General features: G+C 42.7%; 1 protein-coding gene across 1 annotated transcript in view; it reads left to right on the plus strand.

Annotated features, from left to right (window-relative positions):
• The window catches only part of KIF26B (kinesin family member 26B), a 411,118-nt gene that overhangs the window by 321,686 nt on the left and 64,473 nt on the right, over positions 1-24,959 (plus strand). The window contains exons 8-10 of the mRNA XM_077811877.1: positions 155-417; positions 4,739-4,922; positions 17,613-17,772. Coding sequence (XP_077668003.1) covers positions 155-417; positions 4,739-4,922; positions 17,613-17,772 — 607 coding nt within the window. The remainder of the gene's footprint in view (positions 1-154; positions 418-4,738; positions 4,923-17,612; positions 17,773-24,959) is intronic.

Genomic DNA, 24,959 nt, shown 5'->3' on the forward strand with positions numbered 1-24,959 from the left:
AAATGCTGTTATTTGTCCTTTCTTTCCATCTGTCTGTCTTTTGTAAAGGAAATTGTTTTCCTGAGCCTGTGCAGAATAATGTCACTTGACAGAAAGCTCTGGATGCACTGAGTGTAATTTAATTTTCTTTTCTCCCCTCCCTCCTACCTGACAGGAAAGTCATACACCATGATTGGAAAAGATGATTCCATGCAGAACCTAGGCATAATCCCCTGTGCCATCTCATGGCTCTTCAAGCTGATTAATGAACGGAAAGAGAAGACTGGGGCCCGCTTCTCAGTCCGGATCTCTGCAGTGGAAGTGTGGGGGAAAGAAGAAAATCTGAGAGACTTACTGTCAGAAGTAGCTACAGGCAGCCTGCAGGATGGTCAGTCCCCAGGTGTCTACCTTTGTGAGGACCCAATCTGTGGCATGCAGGTGAATTTAAGATTTATTTTAAATGGAACTAATCTCTAGCAATGTAATATTTAGGCTTGAAAGAATTAGATTCTCATCAGTAAACGCTGGAAAATATCAATTGCTGCACACACACAAAAGTGATAAAAATATGTCCATCAATGATAACTGAACTTTCCAGGTAGGCAAAGTAAGAAAAATGCTTCTTGAGAACTTATTTGAATTTGGTTTAAGGATATTTACTTGTATATTTTGATGTGATGCTGGCAATTTTTGTTTTAACAGTTATAAAGCTTTAACTTTTTGATTCTCAACGTCTACTATCATTTAAATAATTATTGTCCAACACCCTCCCCCCAATTTCCTGCAATTGTGAAAATTTAAATTTATAAAAATTAAAATATGCTTAAAACTAAACCTTCATCAAAATTATCAAAAAAAATTAAATCAAATTCTGCCAAGCCTAGTGATATTTTTCTGTGCTACTGAGATGGTAGAACTCAAATTCAAGAACTACCGGAAGTATAAACTTTTCAGACTTGAATGTGTTTACTTTGAAACATACAAGAACTTTATGACCTGCAGCTGTGGGACCATCTGCTTTTCCGGCCTCAATATTTGTACCTCCAATATAACTGATGGTGAGCAGGGGTTGATGTTTGCAATAAAATTTGAAAACATTCAGAGCAAGCAAAATTCACCCCCCCACCCAAAAAAAAAGAGAAGAACTGTGATCTCTTTTATAAAACAACAAGCTAAAATATTTACAGTATTGCACAAATAGCTGGAAGTCATTTATATGGCTGTTTATCTCTCTATAAACTCCATTATTTATAGCACTAGCATTAGCAATGTTGTAGGAAGTATTAATAGCTACTTATTAATTGTTGCCAAGAAATAAATGTTAGAGCTGGGCAAGCCAAGAATAACTCCAGCTCTCTTCAGGCGTGGAGAGTCAGCAGGAACACCTAAGTAGTTCATATTACCTCCTGGACAACCATCAGAAGGTCTATGGGTTTTTTACTTTTACTTAGTTGGTACAAAAAATGCTCACTCTTTCCTTTTACTACATACACAGCAACAGGCCTTGTCCCCACGTGAGCTCACAGTTTGGGGGAAATCCACAATGACAGGACACAATTATGGTCTCTGAACTCTAAGCACTTAGCAGCCTCAGGGCACCAGTCACTCTAGAGAGTGGGGACAGTAGAAGCAGGACCACAGGATGATGTACAGTATTGTCAACCCCAACTGTCAAAGTGCAGTATGTAGAAAACAAGGGCCTCATGGTTTCACAGCTACATACAACACAACTGAATTAATGCTTGATATACTCAGAGGAAAAGAAGGTAAAATGTTCTATTAATATATGTACAAAATCAGCAACATGATTCCTATACGTCACATTATTCTTAATCAGACTTTAGTGTATATGATTTTGAGCATTATCTTGTTGTTTACAAGGTGAGGTTGTTTTACTATATATCTACCACAAACCATGCTCTGCATCAACTGAGAAACTATGCATTAGTAAGAAAACAAGTAGATTAGTGGGACTTGGTTAGACTGAGTCTAGCGTTCTAATGATTTTATTCACCCTTTTTTGGGCTCCCTCTCTTTTAGAAGAGGAACTTACTCCTGGGCTGCACTCATAGTAAGGGCTGAAAAGGGAAACTTGTCATTGTATTTTAACCTCTCAGACAAACAGGCCTCCCCTGTAGTCTGTGGACCAGCTCTGTGTATTACCAGTACCAATGCCATTATCAGTGTGTGTACAATTATTAAAAATTAACACTGCATGGATTAAAAACTGGCTAACTGATAGGTCTCAAAATGTAATTGTAAATGGGTAATTGTCATCTAGCGGGTGTGTTTCCAGTAGGGTCATGCAGGGTTGGTTCTTGGCTCAATGCTATTTAACATTTTTATCAGTGACCTGGAAGAAAACATAAAATCGTCACTGATAAAGTTTGCAGATGACACAAAAATAGGGGGAGAGGTAAATAATGAAGAGAGGTCACTGATACAGAGCAAGCTGGATGCAAGCAAATGTGTGTTTTAATATGGCTGAACGTAAATGTATACATCTAGGAACATGGGGGACTCTATCCTGGGAAGCAGTGACTCTGAAAAAGTTTTTTGGGTCATGGTGGATAATCAGCTGAATGTGAACTTCCAGTGTGACATGGTGTGCAAAAGAACTAATGTGATCCTTGGACGGATATACAGGGGAATCATGAGCAGGAGTAGAGAGGTTATTTTATCTCTGTATTTGGCACTGGTGTGCCCGCTGCTGGAATACTGTGTCCAGTTTTGATGCCCACCATTCAAGAAGGATATTGATTAATTGGAGACGAGAACCATGAAAACGATTCAAGGATGAGAAAACATGCATTATATTGAAAGACTCAAAGAGCTCAATCTATTTAGTTTCAAAAAGAGAAGGTTAAGGGGTGACTTGATCACAGTCTATAAGTATCTACTTGGGCTCTTCAGTCTAGCAGAGAAAGGTGTAATACAATCCAAGGGCTGGAAATTCAGACTTGGAAATAAGGTGTAAATTTTTGACAGTGAGGGTAATTAACCACTGGAACAATTTAACAAGGGCGTTGCGGATTCTCCATCACTGACCATTTTTAATTCAAGATTGGATGGTTTTCTAAAAGCTATGCACTAGAGATTATCTTGGGTGAAGTTCTATGGCCTGTGTTATACACACGGTCAGACTAAATGATTGCAATGGTCCCTTCTGGCCTTGGAATCTATGGAGCTATGAATGTTATATTTCATAATCACGTGTCACTTCTCCAAACTAACGTTTGATGACATGAATCACACACACATTCCTCACGTTATCAAGGGTTAATAATAGCTGACTTCATGCTGGCTATCATTTTGGAGAAAGAAGAGCAGTTTATATTCCCAACACTGGAGACTGTGACTGAGGTCCAGCAAATGCAATTTTATTATACACGATGTGCTGCTTCATCTAATGGATTGCCTCCGACCAACTTGTGGGGGAAGACACAAGGGGCTTCCTCTCTTTTATGATCTTCCTCCACCCCTCACAAGGGCTGAGTATAATCTACAGACTTCTGTTTTCCCAGAGTGCAAGGACTGCTCCCCCCTCAGTAACTCGCACGCAAGCCATAGCCATGCACCTGCCCATCCGCCCCAGTCAGCAGAGCTGGCCGGGTACAGAGAAGGGAGCATTCTGGGGAGCTCTGGGATATATTGTGTCTCTCTAAAGGCCAGTCCAGCTCAGAATTGCCCCATGGCATGTTGAGAGCCTGAACCAGTTGTTCCCTGCTGTTGCAAGGCCTTTCGGTGCTATTGCAGTGGGAAGTACAAGTCAGGGCAACCTGGGCAACCCCTGAATAGGGGAGGCTCAACCCTCCTTTGCTTGGTCCCTTCACAGGCTATAGCACAGTAACGGGCTGAATCCACTCTGTAGTTCTAACTTCTCCCCACTATGATTCCATCGCTGATGTTAGCAAGCCTCTAGGTTGTCACATCCATAGAGATGCAAAAACAGCACTTCCACATGACATTTGGGTTTTCTTTTTTTAAAAAACAAACTGAATACTTAGAGGAGCCTTGTGCCCATTAGTGATCCCTGCTTCCATCGATGTGACCGAGAAGCATCTTGTTTTTTATTGTTGTTTTTTAAAACACAGGCTGCAGCCAATGCAAAGCCTCCTCGTGGACATTTTTGGGGCCTAAATGCAGATAGAGAGTAAAACAAGAACAAGGTTCTGGGCATGTACGATGTGTATTAAAAAGACACATGAATTTATATCTCTGCTACAGTGGTTCATTTCTATGTTAAATCTCAAAAGGGGATAATACAGTAATCCCACTTTAGCAGAGCAAACACTGTGGTAATGCCTGTTAACTGACAGCTCTGAAATGGAATGGCAATGAACCGCAAACGGTGGTGGTTGTTAAAAAACCAACTGCAAGTCCAAGGTAATGTGACATATTACATGGCTTAAGGTTTAGGAAAGTAATGCAACAGAGACACTTACACGTATCCTTCCATCCCCCTAGGAGTACATCTAGTCCTTAGATTTTCATAGAACTGCAGCCAAAGGTACAGCAATTAGGTACAGCCATACAGTCTCAGGCAAAAGCCTGGACATGGCAATCTATCTTGTGAAGCATCTGGTACTGGCCATGCTCGGTGACAGGACAGCTGAACCCTGGGTCTGATCCAGTATCACAATCCTATGTCCCTGGTACATTTACCTGTGCTTAGACTTCAGGGCACCAAGAATGTTACCTGCTAGTGGTGAAACCCAACAGGGCTGCTTTATTTGCTTTCCCCTGGGTTGTCTTGCAGCTTCAAAACCAGAGTGAGCTCCGTGCCCCCACTGCAGAAAAGGCTGCCTTCTTCCTCGATGCAGCGATAGCCTCCCGCCGAAGCAGCCAGCGAGATTGCGATGAGGAGGACCACAGGAACTCGCACATGCTCTTCACTCTGCACATCTACCAATACCGAATGGAGAAGAGCGGTAAAGGTGGCAGTAAGTCATTCTGTTTTCTTCTGTTTCCTCGCCACGTGCAATTCTATCAACTGGTGTCCTTGAAAAGACTAGGGGCCAAATTGTCTACTGGTGTATGTTAGCTGATTAGCATAGCTCCATTGAAAATGGAGCTGTGCCAATATATGCCAGCAGCGTGTTTGGCCTCATACACACAGCCCAAGTCCTTAGTGACGAGAAGTTCTTGCCATCTGTTGGCTGTTCAGTTGCCTTTGTAATGTGAATTAGTGGGCTGGTCTATACATCTAAATGAAAAACACCATCAGATTTGGCCTTAATTATCACCCTTGCTGGGAGCCTCAGCACAGAGATTAAGGATCAAAAGACCATGAAGACTGAAGGTTCTTCTCATCAGTAGGGTATAGCCTAAATTGAGGATAATAATACGACATTCTCTATCGTGTCCATGTAGACTGATAAACTCTGCAGCGCAGGGACTGTTTCTTCCTGTATGTTTCTATAGTGCCTAGCACAATAAGGTCAAAATCTCAGAGCTTCTAGGCACTATTGTAAAACAAATAATATTTAGATTGTGAATTCTTTGACTCAGGGACTGCCTCTAAAAAAGCTATGTGTTTTACAGTGCCTGGCACCATGAGGACATGCTCTTGTTTGGTAGGACTACTCTAATACAAATGATAAATAAAAATAATTCTCACTCAGTACTTCTTCAGGAAAAATTCCCATTGATTTTGAGGGACTAAGGACTCCTGGCTCTGGACCTGTTTTTTTTTGTGTTGTTTTTTTTTCAATAAATTGCAAACCTGTTTGTTTTCATTGTTTACAGAATTAGCACTTAAGAGGGGTTCTGAGAGCTTTTACAAAGGCATTCCTGTCTGTTGAAAGCATAGGGAAAGCCAAGTATCAAGAAGACAAAAATGCTTCAAAACTGTTACAGGAGAGTCTGTTGCACATATTGTAGCAGTCCCCAGAGCAGGAAGTCGCTGTGAATGCTGTAACACACCAGCATGGCAACATGCCAGCTGTCCCACATGCTCAGAAGCAAACACTGTAGCCATTCCCAGCACTAGACCCTTTGGGTTCCTATAAACACTTGCCATACAATGAATACAGGGTTGCTTTACTCGGGCTGCCAGAAACAAACATTGCAGTTACCCGTGGCGCTGTGGTCTTGAGTTACAAACAAAAGATAGTAAACACAACGCCCAGCAGCTCCCAGTCTAGCCCCTGGGGGGCCGAACAGTACAGAGAATGAAGGTGGGGCTACTTGGGCCTAGTGCCAGGAATACTTGCGTTAGAGCCAACAGCATGCTGGCCAGAGTCCAGTCCTTTTTGTCTGACCCATTATCTTGTTCTGACCCATCCATACAAACCACCTCCACCTTTGCAGCCCGTTGCTTGTTATCCACCACTAACACTGTCCCTCTTCCAAGCAAAAGGCTGCTCCCATTCTGGCTTTCTGCCCTTCAGTCCCAGCTCCCAAGCTGCCCATATTTCTCTCTGCAGCCAGCTCTCAGTTGCTCTTGCTCATACCCAACCTCCAGCTCCCACCTGAGCCCAGGTCCTCTTTAACCGCTGCCAGTATTCCATCCATAGGGCCCTACCAAATTCACGGCCATGAAAAATGCATCACAGACTGTGAAATCTGGTCTCCAACCCCCTGTGAAATCTGGTCTTTTGTGAGCTTTTACCCTATACTATACAGATTTCATGGGGGAGACCAGCGTTTCTCAAATTGGGGGTCCTGACTCAAAAGGAAGTCGCGGGGGGATCACAAAGTTGTTTTAGGGGGGACTCGCAGTATTGCCACCCTTACTTCTGCTCTGTCTTCAGAGCTGGGCAGTCAGAGAGCAGTGGCTGTTGGCTGGGTTTCCAGCTCTGAAAGCAGCACCCTGCCAGCAGCAGCACAGGAGGAAGGGTGGCTATGCCAAACCATGCCACCTTTACTTCTGTGTTGCTGCTGGCAGCGGCTCTGCTTTCAGAGCTGGACTCCTGGCCAGCAGCTGCCGTTCTCTGGCTGCCCAGCTCTGACAGCAGCACCGCCGCCAGCCGCAGCGCAGAAGTAAGGGTAGCAGTACCGCAACCCCCCCTACAATAACCTTGTGACCCCTCACAACCCCTTTTTGGGTCAGGACCCCTACAATTACGACACCGTGAAATTTCAGATTTGAATAGCTGAAATCATAAAATTTACAATTTTAAAAATCCTAGGAGCGTGAAATTGACCAAAATGGACCCTGAATTTGGTAGGGCCCTATCCATCCAGAACAGGAAAAGGATTATGAAGCCCTCTGCTGGCTGAATGTTGCACTGGATACTAACACACCATCCAATAAGGAGCCAGCAGGTTCATTAACATATGTTTAGTGGCTCAGAGCGGGAAAGATTTTCCCCTGTGCTCCAAAATATTCCAGGATATCAAAAACCATTCGCATCCCGAATCAGGATGAAAAGTCAATCTCAAATTATTGCCTACCAAAAATTGGGGGGGGATATCAGTTCAGGTCAATTGCAATGTTTTGTTTCAATAACTTTGAAACATTTTGTTTCAATTTTGACCTTTTTTATTTGATTTATTTTTACTATAATTCACTTAAATTTTGAAATGAGAAGTCATATCAAACTAAAACCATAATTTTTTGTTTCAAAAATGTTGGAACAAAATGTTTTGACAATTTCAGAACTTTTTCAAAACATTGTCGCTTTGAAAAAATTATCAGAATTGACCCTTTCCTGTGAAAAGTTTTGGTTTTGTTAAATTGGCATTTTCTGATGACAAAATTTCATCAAAAAAATTCCGACCCTCTATAATGTATAGTTTTTCTGGGCCTAAATAAGCACTGCGGAGACCGTGAATATTTCAGCTTGTGTATCTCTATAGATTATTTGTGTTAGGCAGCAGACTACAATCTAAGATGTCCAAAGAGTGGCCATCATTGCCATATTTATGCCTATAGTTTGAATGCAGCATATTCAAATATTCTGTACTGTATTTAAAATGTAACAGCTACAGTTGCTCAAATGAAAGTGGAGATTGCATTTTGTTTTAGTAATAACCTGTGTGGAATTGGAAGGCAAAATTCAATTAACTAAATGTTTATTAATTAACCACCCTGCAGTGGAAAGGAAGACTGTGAATGCTCAAACTATCTGGTTGTTGGGAAGAAAGAGGACTGGTTTTGAGGGCATTACCATTAAAGTCATTTAATACTCCATGCTTTTTACATATGCACACACACAGCCTGTTTTCAAATACAATTTAAAAAAGAGCTGTGGAGTAAAATTTATTGTTTCCTGATGGCTTTAATGGCTAATTCTAAAAGATTACATGATCCCATAGATTTATGATGTGAGATGCATCATTCCCTAGTTATAGGTATGTTTTGCTTTCAGGCCATGCCGCCCTGACTGAATGTTTCCATATCTGGGAGACCTAATAAGCCAAGGAGGTCAGATCTAGTTGATGATTGGAGGAGTGTGTGTTTTGGGGGGGAGGGGTTATGCTAGGAAAGGGTTCCTAGTGATGATCAGAGCCTAGTTTGCTGTAGTGAAGCAGTTGTTAGAAAACAATGACAAGATAGTAGTGTTGGTTCAACCAACAGGGTAAAAAAAAAGTGTGGGGGGGCAGCTTCTAGTGAGGCAAAGATCAAAGAGTTTAAGTGTGGTTGTGTTCAGAAAAGTGACTGTAAAAATGACACTTTGGTACTATACTTACCTAGAGTCCTAATTCACGATAGGCCAGAAGTTGTTGATGTAAGAAGCAGGCACAGTGCCGTTGAAATCAATGGAATTATGCCTGCAACGTTACAGGTGGTGGTGGTGTTTTTTTTTAACTGTCAGTACTGCAGAGTCAAGCTGGCCATGAACAATGAAATTTTATGGTATTCATCTTATCTCATCTTCAGCAAAAACTGCCACCTAACTTTGGATTCCAGAATTTTTGGTGGTAAAAAGCATGCAGAATGGAGAACTTCCTTTTCAGATCCCAGATTGAGTGAGTGGTGCCGTCAGCCTAAAAACAAGTCTTGTTTTGACTTGCTGATTCTCTTAAGTTTCTGCACAGAATGTTCTTCTTGCCCACTGGCTACTGGATGATGAGCAGCTGACCTTTACATGTGTCTGAATTTCTCTGAAGGAAAACCTGAAGTTCCTCAGAAACAATCTCAACCTGTTTATCTGAAACTCTCTCTTCAGGCTAACCATATGCAGGAAACATATTTCCAATACCCAGTAGTCTGAGCACCAGAAGTGTTTGTCATGTGTGCCAGTCCTGGCCACTTGGAATAATCACCATCAGCAACCAAACACGGGTCATTGATTCTTCTTAGCAATATCAGTGCATAATATTCACCAAGGCTCATTAACTGACTTCCATAGATAACATGTGCCAAGATACAGTGACTGCTATAGGGTTCAGTTTGACTAATTTCAGTACCTTGGTCCAAATCTGGCCACCAAAATTAACTTCTAATCATCAGACTTTCCATTTTCACTTTTACTTGGTGGTGATCAGTGAAATTCAACCAGAATCTGAAGCTGTGAACTTTTGGGTATTACTTTTATATTCCGTAGTAATCACTTTCCACTGACAAACTGAGTTTAAAAAATAAAAACAAAAAAACCCCCAAGAATAAGGATACAATCTTTCATACACTGTGTGAAAGAGTGTGTTGGATTACATTAACCAAAATGATCTTTCTTATGGATTGTGCAGTCCTTGGCTTAGCAAACTGTTTATATAAATCACTCTATCTGAAGCTCCCCGTTGGCTTTTGTAGGAATTTCCCATCTATCCTTCCGTGTCCCTGCCCCCATTCCTGTACAGACTGGGAAATGGTGTCTAGAGGTTCTGGAGCCATTGTTGCTGTAGTCCAGAGGGTAGGACCCAAAGGGGCTCAGTTCAGTGTTCTTGGAACTAGCACATTCCAAAGGGGGTTACACAGAGATTTCGTAGGAGTCCACTCTCCATTCACGTAGCTGAAATGCTGTTCCACGTTTTTAGGTGAAAATAATTTCTCTTGGTGGACTCAAAGCAGCAGTACATACTACATTTGAGTTTAAGGTTAAGTTTTTTTCTGTGACACAGTTCTTAGTTCTGGAATTCTGGTTCTACGTACATAACTATCTCTCCTGATAGATGGCTCCCAGAATGACAGGCTGTGAAGAACAATTTAGGACAAGCCAAAAATCAGATACATTTTCTCCTTCTCTGTTTTCTGAAGTGAATTGTACATCTTGCAACTAGGATGTTTGCTTGGGGTATAAAGTGATTCATAAGCACTTCAGTCAAGTCCTCATAGTTCATATCAGCCAGTATTTAATGGAAATAAAACTTTCAGGAGAGAAAATGTCCGTTTATCAACCATTTACAACAGCTGATCTTGCAAATATGCTCAGTGCCATTGGCATAAAAATATTGCTTTCCACATGCACTTCAAATCCTCTCCTTTTCTCATCAAAATGGTAACTGTCCATTTTTCCATCGGGGGCCATTTTTCCTTTCATTTTTAACCACAGACTTCTTCCTGATGCTGCCACACTGATAACTTTGTTCTTTCTAAAAGGATCCCATCACAAAGATATAACACTCTCACCAATAGCTTTTTCCCCCATGTCTTCCATAAATCCAGTGAGCCAGCCATTCCTTTTTAATCAACCCCCATGCCTTTCATTGAATCAAAATAATAAGTGAGCGCAATAATGATTAGGTCTTGATTGACAAGCGACAGCTAACAATTCAGTCTTCGATTCAGTCTGTTCAACCCAAAAGGAATTGTGGGGAGGTTGGTCTCTTTTTTTCGTGTTTTTATCCTTTTTGTTTGTTTGTTTTAAAATAAATGTAGCTAAATTTCAAAACAAAATGCTGGTTTGAAACAAAAAGTCAAAGCATTTTTGTTTTAAAGATGTCGAAACAAAATGTTTTGATTTTTTTAAAATTTGTTTTCATTTTTTGGCCTAAACTATTTATTGAATTTGATCTGAATTCATGAATAATTTCAGTAGACCTGAAATGACATTTGTCATTGAATAAAATATTCATATGAAAAATGTTGCCCATCTCTATAGTAACCCCACACAGTCACCACAGTTCTTCAACCTTCCCTATATACTGCATTCATTCACGAAGCCTGCTGCAGGTCCATTTATCAAATGGTATCTGAAATGGCAGGGTTGTTATTTCAGCGTTTGCTGCAGGCTTTACAGTATAACAGTTCACTAATTAGTCCAAAATACAGCTCCTCACCTTGAACCACTGAAATATAACAGGGACAATATTTATGAAAATAATCTACAGAAAACTGTAAACAGTTCTTTTAATGGTACTTTAAATTGTGGTTACTTTAAAATGCTGCTGTATCCTGAAAAGTGATTCTGTAAAACTGCCAATGGTTCCCTGCTTGTGTCTTGATTACTCCATATCAATTCTGCTCATTTTGCTACCGAAAATATGTTACTTTTAGAACTACAAGTCCTTCATACTCAACCTGGGAAAGTCAAGCTAGGTTCCTTTCTCCTTGTGCATCATCACTGGTACAAAGTTCTACAAGAGCACTCATATCCTCAGTTACACTTGTATGCTGTATTGGAGATTAATGTGCTTATATAGGAACAGTTGAGAGTTTAAATTGAAGACCGTGGGATTGCACAAGTACAAATATGGACATAATTTGGCTGCAGAACCTTTATATCACTGGCGGTGATGCCTGTGTTGTAAAGAACTTAACTTCAAGTCGAGTTTGCAGGGCTGACAGGTTGAAAATGCATCTTCCAACTTGTAAACTGAGCATATAGGAAATCAGCATGGCACAATAAATGCTGAAACTGTACAATGCTGCTTTTACAGATTTACTTTTCAGGGTAGAATATCAGTTTAAAGGAGTACTGTTAACACTAGTAGAGCCAAAATTTGACCTCTCCTTCCTTCCTTCCATCTGTACTCCCAAAGTCCTTGAACTTTGTTTCTTAGGCCTGGTCTACACTAAAAAGTTAGGTCAAAGGAAACCGCCTTAAGTCGACCTGTTAACGTATGTGTCTACACTACCGGGTCCTTTACGCCGACCTAAGTCGCCTCTAATGTCGACTTCTGTAATCCACCTCTGCGAGAGGCATAGCGCTTAATTCGATTTTAGGGTCGACTGCGAGGTAGTGCAGACGCAGTGTTGTGTGATTCAACGTAATTGGCCTCCAGGTGGTGTCCCACAATGCTCATCTGTGACCACTCTGGAGATCATTCTCAACTCCGCTGCACTGCAGTCAGGTACACAGGAAACAGCCCCTCCCCTGCTCAAGCCACGGGAATTTTTGACTTCCCATTTCCTGTTTGATCAGCATTGGGAGCGTGCCAGCTTGAGCACCGCTGATCACGGAGACTACACGCCCCAAACGTGCTCCAGCCTGGTCTGCACAGGAGGTGGTGGATCTCATCGCTGTGTGGGGAGAAGAGTCTGTGCAGACAGAGCTCCGATCCAGAAAACGCTGACATCTATGCAAAGATCATTCGTGGAATGGGGGAGAAGGGCTACACGAGGGGGACACAGCAGTGCAGTGTGAAAATAAAAGAACTTCGCCAAGCGTACCAGGAGGCAAGGGAGGTGAACAGTCGCTCTGGTGCTGAACCCCACACATGCTGGTTCTACAAAAAGCTGCATGCGATTCTCGGGGGTGACCCTACCAGCACTCCCACAAGCAACAGGGACACCCCACAGGTGTGTGAGTCTAGGGACAACAAAGAGGATGATACGGTGGAGGAGGAGGAGGAGGAGAATGGGAGACAGGCAAGCAGTGGATCCATTCTCCCCGAGAGCCAGGAAATATTTTTAACCCTGGAGCCCTGTGGATCGCAGGACATCACGGTGGCTGACCATGATGCCAGGGAAGGCACCTATCTTGAGTCTACAGTTACAATCAAAGTCCAGTTAAACTTTAGCGGGCGCACACATTCAGTTTTATTGCATGTTTACTGTGAAGAAAAAGCGAGGTGCTGTGGTTTTCTGCTTACAAGAGGCTGCTCCAGCTACACAGAGGGTGGCCCCCAGAAAAGACTGTTTATATGGACTGGGATAGCCCAGGAATCCTCCATGGATATCTCTAGGAAACTTTCATGGAGGTACTCTGCAATCCTTTGCAGAAGGTTTCTGGACAAGGCAGTCTTATTTCTTCCACCATGGTAGGACACTTTCCCACGCAACTCCTGAATTAATTCTGCTGGCATCATTGTGGTACGCAGCATAAGGACCGGGTTGATACCCAGATGCTTGCAGCATCTCCTGCCTTTCCGCCTCTGTTACCCTCAGGAGACTGATATCACATAGGGTCGCCTAGGGGAAACAGGGGAATTTCTCATTAAAAGTGCTCTTACAAGGAAAAAAGGGCATGTAGCCCCCTCCCACACACACACATTCCGGATCGCTAAACCACACGGCTGCTAATGTGCCTTTACTGTGCTCGGCAAGTAGCTTAAAGTGGCTGATAGGGGACTGGGGCCCCACCTGAGAGATTCCGCAATTTGGGAGTGAAAATGTTCCCCTTCCCCCCGCCCAGTTCGTAAATAGCTTCCCATTGTGCTATGGGGAGGGGCGATTGTTTGACTAGCTACCTCTGGTTCTGACATGAGCCTGCCATAAACTTCATTCAAAGTGCTGTCACCCATGACCCGGGGGTGGGGGAGGGGGAGGGGGAGGCTATTCACCATGTCTGGAGCAGTAAAATGGCACAGATTCTGATTATGTTATGGCTTGCACCTAGTGTAATAAGGTTTTGTTTGTTTGTTTTAATGAAAATGGCCTTGTTATGGAAACATTTTATTCATGTACAATGGCTCCTTTATTTTTTCCCATGACTAACAACTGGAAATGTGTCCTTCAGTGTGACATCAACACCTGAAAGCAGACTTTCGCTATTAGAAGAAGGAGAAAGAGAACGTGGGAGGACATGTTCACCGAGATAATGAATGCCTCCGGGGTACCTGACACAGAGCTGAGAGCATGGAGGATTTCACTGTCTGAGAATTTAGACATGACATGGAGAGCGGGAAAGCTCCTTGTGAGCGACAGCGTGCGGTGCAGGAGGTGCTTTTGATTATGAGGGACCAAGCAGACATGTTGAGGCATCTGGTTGAACTGCAGGAACAGAAGCAGGAGGGGAGAGTCCTTCTGCAGACCCTGTTGGACAGCCAGCCAGCATTGCCTGGTGCAGAATCACCCTCCCCAAAGCGTTCCCTGAGGCATGGGCGAAAAGTCCATTTTCCCTTTCACATAACTCAGGGGGAGGGTACAAGGACCAGAAAGCGTCCATTCCCAGGTCTTTGATGGTCTGGAGTACGGTATTATGTTACACAGCTGAAATGTTGCCCACATGCTCAGGGTTCAGCTGATCACCATATTTGGGGTCGGGAAGGAATTTTCCTCCAGGGCAGATTGGAAGAGGCCCTGGGCGTTTTTCACCTTCCTCTGCAGCATGGGGCACGGATCACTTGCTGGAGGATTCTCTGCACCTTGAAGTCTTTAAACCATGATTTGAGAACTTCAATAGCTCAGACATAGGTGAGAGGTTTATTGTAGGATTGGGTGGGTAAGATTCTGTGGCCTGCATTGTGCAGGAGGTCAGATTAGATGATCATAATGGTCCCTTCTGACCTTAATGTCTATGAGTCTATGTTTCTCCCCTTCCAACTTTACAACCCCTTTTCCCCAAGGTTACCTTTTTTTCTATTCTCCCTCTACTTACGTTTGTTAAATAAAGTAAATGGATTTGAGAAATAAATGTTCTTTATTGAATAGAAGCAGTGGGCTTGGGTCGGGGGTTGGCTTTAAAGGGACAGCGATACAAGGCAGGTGAAGATTTGGAAAAGCACAATGCACATGAGCAGCTCCCATTACTTATGGCTCATTATTGAAATGGCTTTTCAAAGCCTCGCAGATACACAGCCCCTTGTTGTGCTCTTCTTATTGCCCTGGTGTCTGGCTGCTTAAAAATGACTGCCATGTGATCTGTCTCAACTGCCCACCCTTGCAGAAAATGTTCCCCCTTTTTTCACAAATATTATGCAGTACACAGTAGGCAGCTATAACCATGGGGATGTTCTCTTCACTAAGGTCCAACCTTGTTAGTAAACTTCTCCAGTGCCCTTTCAAATGACCAAAAGCACATTCAACCACCATTCTGCACTTGCTGAGCCTATAGTTGAACTGTTCCTTACTGCTGTCCAGACGGCCAATGTATGGCTTCATGAACCAGGGGAGCAAGGGGTAGGCTGGGTCCCCCAGGATAACTATGAGCACTTCAACATCGTCAATGTTCATTTTGTGGTCTGGAAAGAAAGTCCTGGATTGCAGCTTCTTGAACAGACCCGAGTTCCTAAAGATGCGCGCATCATGAACCTTTCCCGACCATCCTACATTGATGTCGGTGAAACGCCCCCTGTGATCCACCAGCGTTTGGAACAGCATTGAAAAGTATCTGTTTCAGTTTATGTACTCTCTGGCAAGGTGCTCTGGTGCCAGGATGGGTGTCATCTATTACCCCACCGCAATTAGGGAACCCCATCATGGCAAAACAATCCACTATGTCCTGCACATTTCCCAGGCTCACTACACTTCATAGAAGAAGTCGATTAATGGCCCTGCACACTTGGAGCACAGCAGCTCCCACGATTGATTTACCTACTCCAGATTGATTCCTCACTGACCGGTAACTGTCTGGCGTTGCAAGATTACAAATAGCACTCACTTCTCCACTGTCAGAGCAGCTCTCATTTTTGTGTTGCTGAACTGCAGGGCAGGGAAAAGCTCTGCACAAAGTTCCTGGAAGGTGGCCTTCTGCATTCGAAAGTTCTGCAGCCACTCCTCGTCATCCCATACCTGGAAAACAATGCAGTCCCACCAGTCAGTGCTTGTTTCACGGGACCAGAAACGGCGCTCAACAGAGTGCAGCTGCTCTGTAACTGCCAGCAGCAACTGTGAATTGTTTTTTTCAATGGCTTGCAGCAGGGCTGCTTGCAGGACATCGCTATGTTCCGCTCAGTGGACCCTACTTCGGCTCTGGAAATACTGCAGGAGAAGGCGCGAGGTGTTTGAGATGCTCACAGCAAGAGTGCACAACTGAGCAGGTTCCATGCTTCTGGGGTCATGGTGTACACATAGTGGTTTTAAGGTGCGAAAACCACTGGGTTGTTTGCTGTTGAGCACAGTGCATCATGGGATGCTGACACAATGTCCCCATTCTCCCATGCCACAGTGTTTTGGCCCCACGAGGCATTCCACAAACTTCTGAAAACACACTGCGGCAAGGTGCACTTCGGGATAGCTACCCACGATGCACTGCTTTGTGCATCAATGTAGGCACTGCATTGAGACAATGAGCATGGTGTGGCCATGCACAATTGGCTTAATTAATTCGGAGGCTCGAGGTCGAATTAGGTAAAGTCAACTTAATTTTGTAGTGTAGACAAGCGATTAGTATGTGCTTTGTTTTCTTGGAATAAGTGTTGCAATGCTCTTTTTTCCTTTAAAGCCCATAAACAGTGCCACCATTCCTATAGTAGCAACAAGTCTGTGCTCGTAATGGATGGAAAAATATAAAGGAAAAACAAATTTAATTCTCTAATTTCCAGGGTGATTTGGATAGTAGTATTCATTTTACAATTATGAAAAATTAGTTATGAAAAATATTTTGAATAATGCCCTTCTGATGTCTAAGGTGTACTAGTAGAGCCATGTGGAGTGATAGCTTGTAACTCAGGTATGTCTTTAAGTCGTCTCTGAGTACTCCTCATAAATACACCTTCAGAACCATTGGAAAGCTGAACGTTTTTCAAGTAAAGCTGAATATTCTACAAAGTTCGGTGGATTTCTATTGATTTTGGACATCAGGAACTCAAGAGGGGATGGTGAAGTAAGGGAAAGATTGAAACTGCATCAGAACCTTTGTCCACCAACCGGCCTCTCAAGCTGTAGATCAGTGGCCAGATCTCCATTTCTGACAAAGGAGATTGAAGGGCCAATAGCACAGAGGACAACTCGGGTATGGACTAGTGCAGGGGTTCTCAAACTGTGGGTCAAGACCCCAAAGTGGGTCGCAACCAAATTTTAATGGGGTCGCCAAGGCTGGGGCCCAGGGCTGAAACCAGAGCCCAACCACCTAGTGCTGAAACCAAAGCCCAAGGGCTTCAGCCCTGGGCAGGGGGGCTAAGGTTACATGCCCCCTCCCTCTGCTTGCCCAGGGCAGAAGCCCTGGGGCAGCTTCCCCCCCTCCCTCCCGGGGCTGCGGGGCTTGGGCGGGCTTAGGCTTCGGTCACCTCTTCTGGGGTCGTGTAGTAATTTTTGTTGTCAGACAGGGGTCACGGTGCAATGAAGTTTGAGAACTGCTGGATTCGTGGAATCACTAAAAAAAATAATGGCACAACAGTGACTCCTACAGAGTGAAGCCTGCAGGATTTGTGATTGCTGCTAATGCCAGCAGTTTTTAAACAGGTCAGCAATGAACAGCAATCTACAGCTGTGAGTGGTGGAAATGAGTTAACAGGACTCCTACCGTTTGTTACTGCTCACATTACTGAGATGCGGTTTCTGAACTGTTTCCCCTTAATAGGTCATGATGAGCAATGGCTTTTGCTTTCGGGGGAAACTTTCTTTCCAGGAGCTGCATTTAGAGTAACTCATCAGAGGCACGATGCTAACTGCTCTCCTTCTCTCCGATCTTCATTTATGGCAGTGTCCGGAGGTCGCAGCCGCTTACATCTCATTGACCTGGGTAGCTGTGTGAAAGTGCTCAGCAAAAACCGAGAGGGAGGCTCCGGACTCTGTCTTTCGCTGTCAGCACTCGGCAATGTCATCCTTGCCCTCGTCAACGGCAGCAAACACATCCCATACAAGTAAGTGATAGTCTTATGTTAGGCATAGTGGATGGTGACGAGTGCCTTTCTGTGGTGTTAGCTGTTTGTTTTTGTGGTGGGGTTGAATAGCAGTGCTCAGGAAGGATGGAGAAATGAATGATAGAAAACTATGGGCCAGATTGAGCACCCTTTGAAGTAAATGGCAAAATGTGTATAGGGCTCAGTGGCTGTATGATATCTGCCAGCTAGATGGAGCAGAGAGATTTCAGTTCTGAACCTTGTGCTTTCAATGATCAGGGCAGAGTTTCTCCATCTCCTTTGCACATGGTGCTTGCACAAGTTTGGGTTCCCTACATATAAGACAATTCTGACTGTGTCGACATTATATTTTTCCTGAAGCAGATCCCACTGAGTGAATCCTCCCTCCCCTAAAGAAGGGTGGTGGTGGTGGTGGTTTCAAAGATAACAGCCAGTAGGGACAGAGCCATGTTGACATGGAGACCCAGGGGACTGAAAATTGGTGCAGTGGTCCTGGTGTCCAGAGGTGCTCGAAGATTTGTGGCCATCTCAAGGCATCTGAGACATTAGAATGCAAAAACTCCCTGTTTGCTCCACAGGTACACACTTTGCTCCCTTTATGGAACAATTTGGAGGATACTGCAAGCTGGAACTCATATGATTTTCTATTTCCAAAGTGGATTTTAGCCTCTCAGTAGGTAACACATGCATCACACTGAAAATGCAGCATTGTTACAAGGTTTAGTTACTGCATTTCAAAAGTTTCTTGACTTTTTCCTAGTCTTGTGCGAATCTGAGTGTCACCTTATCAGCTTGCAAAAAAGATGCATTCTGTTTGGTCATGCCAGACAACTAAACTGTGCTGTTTCAGCTAGCTTCTGGGAAATCAGAGAAAATGTGTACATAGAGGATATGTTTTGTCCTCATTTCTCTTCATCATTATCTCTGGCCATTTGTCATGTTTGCGAGTCTGAAAGCAAGTTTGGATTCATTAGTCTGCAGTCACACAGACTCCTTATCCATATCCTAAATGATTCTGACTTTGTGAATCATATGGCTTTCTTAGTAGAGAGCATAAACCATAGGTAGCAGCATCTAGAGCTTTCAGGTCTTAGTGTCATGAGCAAAGAGTAATCGTCTAGTCAACATCCTATACTGTGGAGTCTGGATGAATGTTGCCATTCATGAAGGAAACATTGAAGAGGGTCGGGGTGGGAGGATGTATCAGAGAAAGTTGTGTGAGCTATTCATAAGAAATAATTCATTCCCTGAATTTCACCTTTCTTACGGTCCAGAGTCCACAAACAGATAATCCTTTTTGCAAATGTATTCGTGATTTGAAGTTATTCTCAAGTTTTATTTATTTTTTGTCTTGGTATTGGACTTTCAGAATTCAAGCTTAACTGTGATTGGTCACATAGGTCAAATGGCTTGTTTCTCTTCCTGGCTTGGATGATCATAACTCTAGTAATCAGGTTGTGAAATTGGTTTGAAAAGCTAATATAACATTTGTTTCCCATCACTACTTGGCTGTGTGAACTTAAAATCTGCTTTTCACAAATAGTCATGTTACCAGAACTCACACTCAAAAGGGCCAAATGAACTCGTATAAAAATATCAATGAATATTCCTGGAACATCTTGTGGAGCATTTGCCTAGCTCTGATGTGAAAATGTCCTGTATGTCATACTTGACGGTGCAGCTTAATGTATGTTTGAAAAATAGATCACTTTTCTTGTCGATGTTTGTGGGTTGAAAGGAAGGCAGGCTGAAGGACTGGTAGAGGGTGTTTGTTAGTCATGCTCCCTAGGCTAGGACTATAGATACGTAAAATAGTTACCAAATAGAACAGCTGTCTTTCTTGGCAATGTGTGCTAGGAGAAAGGCAACAGCAAAAGTGCCTTCTACTTGCTGCTCTGGCAGTCTCTCATTGCAGTGATTCCCAGCTGTTATACTGTACTACTTTAGGGTTTATATAGACTCAGAGGTGCCAGCACACTTGCTCATGTTTGTGTTTATCTAGTGAAAAGCAGCTAAAGCTCCTTCTTGTTCTGCATTTCCTCCAGAATCTGTTGATAAAAGAAAAGCATAAATGGTTTGCCGGCTGTCAATGAGACACAGCCCTCTTAAAATACTTTCCAAGGAGCCTTTTAAATTTCATATTAGAATACACGCTAACATATTTGGGGCCAGATTGCCTGTAGCTCTGCCAGGGGCAGTGGGAGAGAGGAAGGAGCTTTCCCCCCCTTGCACACCCCATGGAACAGTGGGGGAAATTGGAGTTCCTGTGCTTGGGAGAGTGCAGACGCTGCTGATTCCATGCCCTAGCAAGAGTGCGATTGCCCCAGAGTGGAAAGGTGAGGCGGGGAGGCATGTCCATGGTGCATCATAGGGAGTGGATTGCATTGTTCTAAAGGATGTTATAACCTGTACATTCACTCCCCTCCCTTTCCCCTTCAAATGGTGTGTTTTAACAATAGCCCTTTCCTGGTGCTGCCTCTGGCTCTGCGTGCTCCAGTCTAGCCTGTTTAACTTAGAGGTTTTATCTTTCTTCAGGGTGACACATTATTTCATTGTTGAGGGTAAGCGGTGAGCCTAACAATGTGTGAACTTACGTCTTGCAAATGGTACTCTAATATTAACACGCGTTTTCTTATGTGACAGAGTGATGCTGTATGTGAACTCAGCAAATGTCCATAAAACAGCACACAGACAAAGCATCCTATTAGTATTTGTGTTATTAAACAGCCATTGGTATTTATATGGCAATCTATCAATATACTCCATATGGTTTCTTGGGAACCCCAATATACTGTAAAATCTCAGAACAGGCTTATCCCATATCTTACCACACAACTTAGATCAGATAATGACAAATGATGTTCATTTTTCTCAGTGAAGCAAGTCCATTCTCCACACTGTAAAGTGCTGAGAACCCTCAACTTCCATTCAATGCTATATCAAGCCCCATGTCTGCAAGATGAAGTATGAAAAACAATGGTCCAAATTTATAGCTGGGGTAAGCAAACTCAGCTAAATTGACTTCAGTGGAGTGTGTATGTTTATGCGAGGAACAAACATGTCCTTGTGTCTGCAGTCTTCATGAAAAAATATTTCCTAGTGCCTAAATATGCTTTGAATGTTTCTTCATATCCATGTGGCTATGGAATTTCAGAAGCCAGGGAGTTGGAAGCAGATTTTCTTGCCAAAGAAAAACAGATTGGAAGCAATAACACAGACTGTTATTAACTTCAGCATAAACTCAGTTAATGTAGATTAACATAGCAATGTAGGAATTCTCAAATCAGATCGGATACTTGGTATCCTGCCTCCGATCTTGGTCAGTCCTGGGAGCTTCAGAGGAAGGTGCAAGAATCCTCATTATAGACCACCACATGTAGTTAATGATCCGTTTGTGCTCTGAAGTATGAATATATATCCCATATTATCCAATTTAATGCAACTCTGAGTTTTCTTATTATCCATATAAATATCTAGTCCTTTCAAAAATCTTACTAAGCTCTTGGCCCCCATGATATCTGTGGCAATGAGTTCCAGCTAATTATGCACTGGGTGAAAGATATTATTTCCCTCTATCAGTTTTACATGTGTTGCCTTTCAATTTCATCAGTGTCCCCTGGTTCTGACATTATGCATATCTCCCTCAGAAGAGGATTGTTTCCTTTGCTTGAATATAAAATAGTTGCATAAAAAGTATAAAGATTCACACACGCTCCAACAAGTTGAAGGAACGAAACTCCAGCACTGAGCATGTTTTAGAGGACTTAAGTGTGCTACGGGAAGAAGGTTTTGCTAAGATGCGTGCAGTAATTGTTACTGTTTTAAAGTGTTCAGATTTACAAAAGTGCTGTGTTATCTGCCTCTGATTTCAAAGATGAATGTGTTTAAACCCTCAAATGAATACCCATTTGCACAAACTCCAGATACCGGTTTATAGAGCTCACTGTTCAAAAAGGACCCTGGTTGCTAGGCAACAGTAGTGGTGATAATTCATGGTAATGCCTTGTTGGAAATAATCATTTTTACACATTTTAATGACTTTGATAATACAAGAAAACAGTGTTTAGAAAAGTGCAGGGATATATGAATTCCTTTCTCAGAAATCTCAGCTGATTTTATTTTATTTAATAGATCTTGTCTTGTAAATTCACTCTTTACATTTGTTTGCGTTCCTGGAAGCATCCTGTTTGTTGAGCTACTGATGCTTATCCAGTAAGGCAGCATGGTCTAGTAGGCACGTGAATGAGAGTGAAGAAACCTGGGAATTCCTTGCACTGCCACAGACTTGTATATTTATCAATCTGCGTAGGTTGCCCATGTCGCTGCAGTATGTGAGTGCCTCTTAAATGCTGGAGGATGATGAGTATTATTACTATAGGCAGGAAACTGAGGTACAAAGAGATTAAGTGGTTTGCCCAAGAATACACAGGAAGTCTGCGGCAGAGCCAAGAACGGAACCCAGATCTCTTGAGTCTCAGTCTAGTGCCTTAACCATAAGACCATCTTTTCTCTCTTACTGTGTGACTTGGGCAAGTCACTTAACCCTATTCTTTCCTCAGTTTCCCATAAAATAAGGATACTGATACTCCACCCCACTTTGTAAAGGGCATTGAGATCTGTGGGTGAAAAGCACTGCATAAAAGCTGAGTATACAAATATAGGCTGGGCCGGTTCTTCATTGTTATGTCATTTTTACACTGGTGTGACTACGTTGGAATCAAAGGGAAGCTGGCCTGTTGTTTAGCGAAAGACAGTCTATCACTATAGAAAGGGAAGAGGGAAAACTGTTTTGAGCTCATTTATCACGGTATAAGAATTTCCCCTAAGCAATATGGGGTATGTTAAATTTATCATTTGAAATTGTTCCTTTCTAGTCATGGGAGAAAAGGAAAAATGGTTATTTGAATGTATACGAAGAGTCCACTTATGTTCTCAGTTACATGTGTGCACATCCTGAGTGGCTCTTTTGAAGCCAGTGGAGATATAGCTGTGTAAAAGCTGGCATGGGAGGAGAATCAGGGATGAAGTGTCTGTTGTATTGCATGCATTGTCATGGCATTTGTTGCATGAGTTCGATTTATACCTCTCTGTGCTCTACAGAAATATAGCACTGAAACCTCTTCACTAGAGACAGGGGGACAGCTAGAAGACCGTGAACCATAAACTAAACAATGCAAAACACTACTCAGAATAATCTGACCAGTAGCACAGAGGCCTCACTAAGGATATGTCTACACCTTGAGCTGGATGTGTAAATTCCAGCTCCAGAAGTCATACCCTCGTTAGCTCTCAGCAAGTTAGTGTACTAAAAATAAGTTGTAGTTGTGGTGGCAGGAAAAGCTAGCTCCCCTGAGTGTGTCCTTAGCATCTTGAAAAGGTACACACTTAGAATGGCTAGCCGTGCACACTGCTGCAATTACATGCTATTTTTAGTGCCAGTGAGCTAGTGTGGATATGACTCTTCACGCTGGAGGTTACCCTGAGTTCTCCTTCAGTCTTCAAATTATAATTATGCCTCTTGCAATGCTCCTCATGGACTATGCTCTAGAATGCAAAGGTGGAGAACATACACTCGGCTTCTCATGTAGGTGTAAATCAGGAGTAATTCAACTGAAGTCAATATAGTTACACTGGTTTAAAGCCAGCGTGAGTGACAGAAGAGTCAGGCTGTTACATAAGGCAAACTCAGACACTATTGTTGGCCTTAATGGACCTGATCATCTTCTCCCTTACATCGGGGTAAATCAGGAGTTACTCCATTGAAGTCAATGAAGTTACACTGCTGAAAAAATGGTGTTGGTGTATAATCAGACAAAATATGTTTTGTCCAACACTGGAAATCTTTGGAAGGGCCACCTCCAAATCTCCAGTTGTATGCAAAACAGTGCTATTTGCCTGTATCCCTCCTTAATCTGTGAGTAATCAGGTACAGTGACAGGCTCCCTCAATGCCATCAGGAAAGGAGGTTTTCCACAGAGTGTATGGAGCAGCTGTTGAGAGAAAAGTTGACAATAACAGCTAATAAACAGCAGATCATTCCAATTAAGTAGAATAATATTTTAATGGCAGAGATTGCTGCTTGATGGAGCTCCTGTCACCATTAAGATTCTCGTTAACTAGAATTGGCACATACAAACTCTGTCTTTAGCTATGATGTTCTGCCGAATCTTAGCTTAGTAAAACTCTTAATACCTCTTAGTACTGCATTCTGGGCCCGTCCTGCTGCCACTGAAGTTAATGACAAAACTGCCATTCATTTTAGTAGGGGCAGAATCAGGCTCTCTCTGGCGTGTGAGTTATTGCTTGAGTGTATGGGTGCAATTCAATAGTATTTATAGTGGCTTTACACTAGTGTAACTACTTACTTCAATTAGTCTTGATTTACACTGATGTGAAGATTGGAATGTGTCTATATCACCTCCTTTATCTTCCCCTTGATAAGGGCATGTTCCACAGATCATTGAAATAATTGGAAAAACTCACATTGACTTCAGTGGGTTTTGGATTAGCATCCTAGTCTGATGTGATTAGATGAATTTAAATAACTGTTAGTGCATTAGAAATAGGTGAATTAATTTACTAGTTCAAAATTTATTCATGGAAATCAGAGTACAGATAAAACAGGAATAGAAAAGAGAGAGAGAGAGATGAGGACATATAGGCATGAGAGTTGGCAAAGAACCAGGGGACTGGGAAAAAAGAAATATTCCTGAAGGGAGACAAGGTGAAAGAGAGATCTCTTAAAGAAACTGGGACATAGGGCCTTGAGGATGCAGCAATGCACAGGGTGGAATTAAGAAGAGAAGGAGAAAGGGGAATGAGTCCTTTCAGGAAGAGGAATAAGGCTGGAGAACCATCACTGACGCATCCAGCTTGGGGAGATCCATCAATAAAGATCTTGATTAATATGAGACAACTATTTTAGAAAAAGATAGAAAAAAGCTGGAAAACTTGATATTGTCCAATCCCTAATGAATAATTTCCACTCTTAGTCACTCAGAACAAAAGGCTTTTGCATGATGTTGGCAGGTAGACTTTAAGGTCCAAAGCCTCAGCTGGTCTAAACTGAAGTCAATAGAACTTTGCCATTTTACATCACCTGAGGATCTGCTCCTAGGTGCCTACTCACTGAGGTGATACTCACTGACACTGACCTTACGTTTTGCAAAATGGAAGAAGAGCAAAAG

Source organism: Eretmochelys imbricata, chromosome 3 (genome assembly GCF_965152235.1).
Source record: "Eretmochelys imbricata isolate rEreImb1 chromosome 3, rEreImb1.hap1, whole genome shotgun sequence".
Taxonomy (NCBI): Eukaryota; Metazoa; Chordata; order Testudines; family Cheloniidae; genus Eretmochelys; species Eretmochelys imbricata.